The following is an 8601-nucleotide window of genomic DNA, read 5'->3' as shown; positions in this document are numbered from 1 at the left end:
ACTTTTCACTATATCCAAAAAGGTGAGTTTCACATAAATAAAGCCAAAACAACATAACATAAAAAATAATGTCACCCTCTCTTTTAGCTCCTTGGCAGCAGACAGACCCCATTTCCTGCCCGCTCTCTGTTTTTGACACTCTTGGTTTCTGATTGCAAGAAAAGTCATTTCCAAACTCTCTTTACCCAAAACCATCTCATCCCACTTGTGGTACTTGCTTTCACTCAACTGCAGCACTGGCATACATTATATTTTAGAGATATGATTGCTGTCTCAGTTTTAAAGTTCAGACTCACAAAGTGGTCCTTCAAAAAGGGACTACATTGGCAGGTGGAATAAAGCAGTTCACCCAATACCAGGGGCGGCTCTAGACATTTCGCCGCCCCAAGTACGGCGTCATGCCGCGGGGGATGCTCTGCCGCTTGCCGGTCCCGCAGCTCCGGTGGACTTCCCGCAGGCGTGCCTGCGGAGGGTCTGCTGGTCCCGCGGCTTTGGTGGAGCCGTGGGACCAGTGGACCCTCCGCAGGGATGCCTGCGGGAGGTCCACCAGAGCCGTGGGACCAGCGGACCCTCCGCAGGCATGCCGCCGAAGGCACCCTGCCTGCCGCCCTCCCAGTGACTGGCAGAGCACCTCCCGTGGCATGTCGCCCCAAGCACGCGCTTGGTGTGCTGGGGCCTGGAGCCGCCCCTGCCCAATACACCTTTTCCACCTTCAATTAGAATGTACATTTCTATGAAAGGTTGGGGAGTCCTATGGTGTGAAAAAACAGAACGGCTTTTTTTCCTTTATAAGTGTTTCAATTATGGACTAATTGGCTTGGCTAATTAATCTTTTGTCACTTCCCAAAGTATAGTCAGAAGCCTATTTTTCTGCATATTTTATAAATTCTCATGTTTCGGGAAATTATTTGCACAGGATGAGGCCTACTCTGAAACAGCTACGGTAATAACAGAGTAAATGAAAGCTGAATGAACAATTCTCTAAAAGAAGGTATATATTTGGATATATTCAGCAGCACTCTGAACAGTGATTTCCAGTTTGGGATTTATTTATTTCCATTTCCTGTCCAGATCAGAAAACAGCTGCCCAGAACAAAAGTGGATCACTAAATGCAACATTTATTCTTTAAAGATTTGATAGAAAAAAAATGTTATTTGTAGAAAGATGTGTGTGATACAATTTCAGCCTATTACTTGCAATGTTCACGCTCTAAAATATTTCTCAACAATAATCTATTTAATGCAACTGTGATCTCTCTGGCAATGGTTTCTCCTGTTTTGCTGAAATATGTATAGACCCTAAATATTTACCTTAGCTACACTGCTGTTATACTGGAACCTGACAATGCTTGATGCAGATTTCATTGCTGCTGAAGGAAGTCCCTTGCAAGATTTAAAGCTTCACATTTTTCATCCAGTCCAACTGAAGTTCCATGTCAAATGATAAAATCAAAGCTCCTTCACTCCAGATCCACATGGAAAGACACTGATCATTTGGATTTCTTGTATATCGCAGATGTCATAATGCCCTTAGGATTTATGATGCTCACACACAGTCGACAGAACCCTCTAACTTTAAATTCTCTCAAAATTTGTAGTTGCTCATATCTGTGGAGAAGGAACTGTCAGAAGACCAGTTGGCTTGATCTTGTTTATGCCTCCATCCAGAATGCAGACTCTTGGATATTTGATTTGCACTAGATGAGCTGCAAACTGAAACAGATACACATCGTTAGTATGCTGTGTATTGTACTCCTTTTTCTGAGCTAAGAAAGCAAAGTGAAACAGAGGATAACCTTAATAATATCCCCATATAATATCTGTATTCACCTGTGAACCCCACAAAAGAATTGCTTTCCTACTAACTACTATGGCATAGCAGCCCATAATGATTTGTTTGTATGCATTGCATTGAATTTGGTGGTCATGAAAAGTGTCACACTGGTAGCTCTACATTCTCTTTCCAGATGATGTATTGTACAGGCATCTGCAGGTCCAGTTTCCTCACCCATCACTATTAGGATTCCTTAATATTTGATCCAGAGGGACCATCCTCTAGTGGTGTAAATGAGGAAATAAAATTCTCCATAGCCATCCAATTCCCAGCATCTGTCATTACGATCAGTGCTTTACCTTGACATTCAATTTCCCAACCAAATGTTTGGAAAACACACAGCCATCTCCCACACCCACAATTTAAAAAGTCTGTACAACATTTGTTTCCTTCCTGATTTATCATCAATTACTATCCATTTGCACAACTCACAGGAAGTATAAAGTACTAAGAATTACTTCTGTGCAGCCAACTAAATTACCAACTCCAACAGGGCAATAACTTCCATTCAGGTGCTGGCACCTGAACTGAATTTGGCACACTAAACCGTAGCTTGAAGAATTTTTTTGTCTACTTCCCATTTAAATGACCATGACACTACAATAGCTACCAAGGCATAAGATGATGTGCTTCAGCGTTACCTGCTCAATCCTAAAACAGAAAGACAGAGGCATTTCCTTTAAGGGCGACAAACAACAACAATTAATAGTAGCAAGGTATTAAACTTCTTCCCTAGCTGGAATTTTCACCTTGTAATGTGTTTTATGACATCCTTGCTGTAAAGGCATGTTAAATATGCACATAATTCATTTTTGTACATCTGTATGTCAAACAAAGTTATTGCATTCCTTTCCAAGTGATTCAGGTTAGACTTGAATAGGGAGTGAGAATTCAGCACATGATCTGTGATCACTGAAGACTTGTTCAGATAATATAAGGGGTCACAGCTGATCATAGTCAGGGAATTCCCAGGGTCATGTCTCATGGAGGTACTACCCTAGGGAAGACCTTCCCCATTGGCTTCTGTCAGTCAATGGAATATTCAAAGGATCAAAAAAAACCCAAACAAACACACACACAAACACACGGCTATTAAGCAAGATGGGATATGTAACTGCCAAGTGATGCCAGCTTGCAACAGAGGAATAAATACCATGCATCCATGGAAAGCTCTCTGAACCAGAGCTGCTTGTGATATGCACTGAACTATTACTGAGGCATATTCAGACTCCCCCGCTATCTGTACAGTCACTAACCACACACAAACACGTATATGGATGATATATGAATGTGTTTCTTTTAAAAAAAAAGAAGAAGTACTGTGCTATATTCATCAACAATATGCTGGAAAAATTACCATACGCTCTTAATGACATATATTTATCTCATACCATATCTATACCTCATCATATATCTATCACGTTTTACGCATTCATAACTCTTCAAAAGCTACATGCAGTGTCTATTAATATTTTAAATTTTAACTATAAATAGGGATTTAGCACACATTGGTCTTAATATGACTGTCATTTCATTTGATCTAAGAAGTGAATCTGAATCACACATAATTGCTTCTCATTTAGGGTTTGTACATCATAAATCTTGTGCTACACAGTACTTTTGCCATGCCCCAGTAATCAGGGTATAGTTATAAATTAGCTTTCGTTGCATATTTGACAAATGGCCCATGTAAATCTGCTGGTGTGCTGAGGGAGCCCCACGGCAACCAGTCTGGAGAGGCCTGTGACAACTGGGAAACAGCAGTTGGAGTGGGGAGACCATCAGAGAAACAGAGGAAGAGAGTCTGCTAGCTGGGTGTTCTGAGGAGAGGAGTGATATCGTAGAGCAAGGAGAAGCAAGTATCCAAATAGTCAGGAGAGAGGCAGGACAGGAAAAGTAACAGTGAGATGGGGACAAAGTGGCAGAGTAAGAGCTCTTGCAAGTAAAGAGTGACAGGAATTTGAGGAGGAGGCACTGATTCTAATGAAAAATTAAGTAAACGAGTACGTGCTTGTTCTGGGGGAGAGGCTAAAGGGGTAACAGGAAGCATTTGGAGAACCGTAGAGACCATTCATCAGGAAACACAAAGAAATCCATTGACAGGACTTATCAAAGACCACCACGGACAAACATCTAGGACAATATCATCATGATCACAAACTGAAGCAGCTAGATCATGTCAACCACCTCACAGTCATGTGTATATTGTCAGCTGCCAGTAAGCCTGGCCAGAAAAAGGACGCTCTGGTCAAAGCCTAAATCATAGCTCAGTCAGACAGAAGTAATACATGTATTAGCCTCCTACCTGTATGTAATCAAGCTCCTCATAAGTCAACCAACGGAGAACAGTTGTTCCCAGTGTAGAAAGGTGATAGAGAGGCTTTGTATTCCGTCCGCCAGAGCAAGGTATAGAATCTTTCAGGTCGGGGACTTAGAAAGTGACATACCCACACCCTAACTGCTCTCTTTGGTTCCCTGTCCCCATTTTTCCATGTTTTGCCTGTGGAGGTTATTGCAACTCTAGGGCAATAGTAACTCTTCCAGAACTGCCACAGGGGAGAGCAGGGACCATAATCCTTAAATAGTATTTAAAGTAAAACACAGAGTTTTGAATGACCGTGCATGTGTTTTTCAACTCCTGATAAGCATAATGGGAAGTGTTTGCTCTGCCAGACTATACCATTATAGAATGGTCAACCAGGAGCTTGCTTTAGGTGCCGTTCAAGCTATCTCATTTAATCTCCAGCAGTCAGAGAGAACCCATCCTCTTCTTCTGGGAGACTGGAGATGTACTGTCTTCCCTTGATGTAATCCCCAGCACCCGCAACGTTGTGGGTGAGAGTTGGAGGACAGGGGCACAGACATTACTATGAGGGAGCTACCTGGCTGCCATACAAACTCCCTCTCTAATTCCTAATCCCAGCACACCAAGAGAACTCTGCAGCCCTGGGGAACATTTGTGCTGCACAGCATCAGATGGCTCCATGCTGCAGAGCTGGAGTGCGCCAGGATTTGACCCTAATTTAACAACTACCTGATCTGATTACTGGGGGGGAGGGGGAGAGCAGAGAGAAAGGACACTGACAATTTCATGTTCTGTTATTTGTATGTTGTGTCCTAAAAGGGGAAACAGCTGTAGGATTCAGCATTACATTATATTTAGAAGTGTTTTGTTGGCACTATCTAAAACTTCCTTCAGTCTCCCTAATTAAAATATTAACTTTTTATATTTCTCTTCTTGTATGCATTGGTTCCTGCTTCTTGCAGATAGGCAAGTCAGCCAGAGAGAAAAAAACAGGAGCTTGTGCATCCCACACCACATTCATTATAAGATTGGAGATGGAATTGTACAGAAAAATGTTCTAATGCCACCTGGAATCTTATCCTGCCAAAGTATACTGTATGCATCTTGCATTATCGAAAAAGGTGAAAGGGTTATTTCTGGCATGTGTACTGCTTGAGGGAAAGGGGAGGAAAGATTATTTCAAATATTTACATCAACTTCAAGCCTTTTTCACAACCTAACAGTTATGTACAAATATCACATAGTAAAACTTTAAATACATGAGAAAATAAACAATACAAAGAGAAAATTAATGTTGCTCAAACACAGACTAAGAATTAACAGTCTAAAAAGAGTAAAATTCCAGACATACAAATGCTATGAAGTAGTGACACCTTCTGAGCCATCGATAGATTTCTTCTATGGTGTCAGCAGCAGAAACTCTAATTTCAGAATACTAAAAATTAGTCTCCCCCATGTCCTCAGACCATTGTGTCATTCTACCACATTAATCATTGTGTAGGGGCTCATATTTTCTTTTTCAAATACTTGACAAACTATCAAACTACGGGCCTAAATATTAGGCACCTAAACAGTTTATTTTGCAACTAAATAAAAGTGACCTGATTTACAGGGTACTGTGAGCCCAGAAACCAAAAATTGGGGGTGGTTAGTTTGGAATAACCTGTAAATCTTTTTTTTAAAAGGCTTCTTGAAATATAAATAAATTGTGCAAGTATTATTCAAATCTCCATTATAACCATCCTTGTGACACGTACAATTCTTGTGTCTCCCCCTCTTCTTATAAATCTCAATCTTTACAAATGTATCAATTACTCAGATTTATATTTTTTATATATTATGGACAGATAAAACAGTTATTTGCAAGAATGCACTAGTTAATATTCAAAATTAGAGTTGTGTTTATTTGTCACTGAACAACAAAAGTTGAATGGCATTGTTTTTATTCCTTGATTGGAGAAGTGTAACTTCACGAAGAGGGCTTTAAGTCTCTCAAAGAGAGGCAGCAGATAAATAGGATTAGGGAATACTAAAATACCAGAAACATTGAATCTCTCTCTTTTCTGGGTCAGATAGGCTTTGCTCAAGACATTGTTCCAAAAATGTTAGGATGCTATGAAATTTACTAGCTGCATGCAGAGTTCAATTTAATTTCCTCATGTCACGTTCATAGCAAATATTTGAGTGTGTGGAGGATGCATGGAGATCTTTGAATGGCTTGTTTAACCACTACTATCCCAGGTTTCTGGTGGTGGACTTGGGAACTCTGCCCCTTTTCTGGGTTAAGCACCAATTAATTCCACATAAAATATGCCCTTTTCAGTGTGAACTACTGAGCCTGCAAATATTTAATATGTAAGCATTCTTGTGAATAAAACTCCTTTACTTCAGAGGGGTAGCCATGTTAGTCTGGTTCTGTAGAAGCAGCAAATAATCCTGTGGCAAAGCTTGCATCCGAAGAAGTGGGTATTCACCCACGAAAGCTCATGCTGCAAAACGTCTGTTAGTCTATAAGGTGCCACAGGATTCTTTGCTACTCCTTTACTTGAATACTCAAAAAAGAGGCACAGGCATAGTTGAAGCAAATTCATTTTAACCTAGTGTTGGATGCCATATTTCAGCAGCTCTACATACAAATATACACAGTAGGTTTGACCCTTTTTTCCATCATTTAAGTACCATCATGTATCAGGAGCCATAATGATCTCTATGGTTTAACTGAGAACCTTAGATGCCCCTATGGATCATTTATCAAACTGTGTTTATACCAGACTACTCAAAAGCAGTAAAACCACACGGCTTTCAAGGATACCAGTTGTATTACACTAGACACATCATGATTTTAGAATGTATATAGTGAAGATTCCTGTGACAGAATGCCGTTTGAGCCATAATGGATTACAGTCAGTTCCCAACTCTCTGCAGGCTGGCCATCAAGGTAATGATGTTTAAATTTCTCGCTTTCACAGACATTCCTATGGCAAGGGAAAATTAAAGGGTGCATGGGGAAGGAAGGAGGAATAGCATACTGTACCAGAATACTAAGTGAAAGAATGCTGGGACCAATCATCAGTACAAGGAAGCAAAGCCATACAAAGAATCAGAAGGCAATGAGATACTCACATTAGAGATCTCTCTCATCCAAACTTTGTACGACCTGTAGATTGTTACAAGATTCCTCAAATGTTCATTTCTTTCTATTGCTTTGTAAACATATGTTACAAAAGCTTCAGCTGGGGGACTGCAGGCTGTTTTACTGTAAAACAGAACCAGTAGGTTGCCCTCGATTCTAGTGAAGGACAGTAGACATGAACTAAGCAAAGAAATGATTCACTAGTATCCATGAACAAGCTTTCTCTGTTGCAGACACTGACACTGAATCCCACTGCTTCAGAGAAGGTATTTTTAGTTCAACTACTTCTAATACTAAGGGCTTGTCTACTTGGAGACTTAGTGAGTTCAAGACAGGGTGCACATGAGTCAGTGATTTCCCTAAACACCCCCCCCCCCAGTTTTGTGAACTAGTTACATGCCAATTTAGTGATTGTTTGGAAATTTGAACTGAAATTGAAACATTAATACACACTTTAAAAGCATATACAGTGTATGATAAAAATACGTGCATCTGAAAAAGTATAATAGATTTGAAAAGTATGAACATAGACTAGCTTCCTTATACAGCTGTTGTTTTTTATGACAATGTCAGTGCATTCATTTCGGTGATGTTGGCCAACCTAATAATTTCAAATGATGATTTGTAAGCAAAGTCTAAATGAGCTCTCCCTGACAGCTAGTGATGAGCTGGGGGCTGGGGGGAAAGGCTTCAGGACCAGATTGTATTTACATTCACACCTAATCTACCTAGGTATCTAGCAAACAGAGCTGTGCTGCCCAAGTGATAGATTTTGGCTGGGGTTGGGTTACAAATCACTTGAATGGGGGGGGGGGTGAGGGGAATGAAACGTTGTTGTTCTTATTGTATGAGTAAAGGGCAGTAGAACTGTACTTAGCCTGTGCTGATTGAGGGCATCACGAGAGAGGGTGGGGACCTGTCCCTCTCTACTGTTTAAAGACAGAGCTGATTAGGCTCCATAGATAGTCTTTTGTTCTGTTAAGTGACCACTGCAGCTGAATTCACTGATCATCAGGTCTAAGGGCTTAGTCCTGCTGTGGGGACAGTGTTTCTGTGGAAGAGACAGCCCAGACTGTACTAGCAGTGAGGTTTCCCCACTGAGAGCTCAGCTGAAATCACTGAGAGCTGGGTGGAACCTCAAGAGACCAACTCACAGGGATCACAGTGGCAGGTGGCAGCAGGAGGTGACTGAGCAGGGCCACTGGCAACAGAGTGGTGGAGTGAACGGTGGCACAACGAACAGAACTGGCCAGAGCGAGCAAGGTGCCTTCTTGCCCCTGACCTGGGAGATGTACTCACGTGAAAGCACCTCTGAACTCTGAGTCTCCA

The 8601-nt window shown here is 41.1% G+C and overlaps 1 protein-coding gene across 3 annotated transcripts in view; it reads right to left on the bottom strand.

Annotated features, from left to right (window-relative positions):
- Window positions 1-610: 610 nt before the first annotated feature.
- The window catches only part of TBCK (TBC1 domain containing kinase), a 167873-nt gene continuing 159882 nt past the window's right edge, over window positions 611-8601 (bottom strand). For all 3 annotated transcript variants that reach the window (XM_045018236.1, XM_045018237.1, XM_045018235.1), the window contains exon 26: window positions 611-1713. In XM_045018236.1, the coding sequence (XP_044874171.1) occupies window positions 1603-1713 (111 nt within the window). In that variant the 3' untranslated portion in view covers window positions 611-1602. The remainder of the gene's footprint in view (window positions 1714-8601) is intronic.

This window comes from Mauremys mutica, chromosome 5, assembly GCF_020497125.1.
Source record: "Mauremys mutica isolate MM-2020 ecotype Southern chromosome 5, ASM2049712v1, whole genome shotgun sequence".
In the NCBI taxonomy this organism is placed as follows: Eukaryota; Metazoa; Chordata; order Testudines; family Geoemydidae; genus Mauremys; species Mauremys mutica.
Note: the sequence above shows the minus strand (reverse complement) of the source record. Positions and strands in the feature narration are given on the sequence as shown.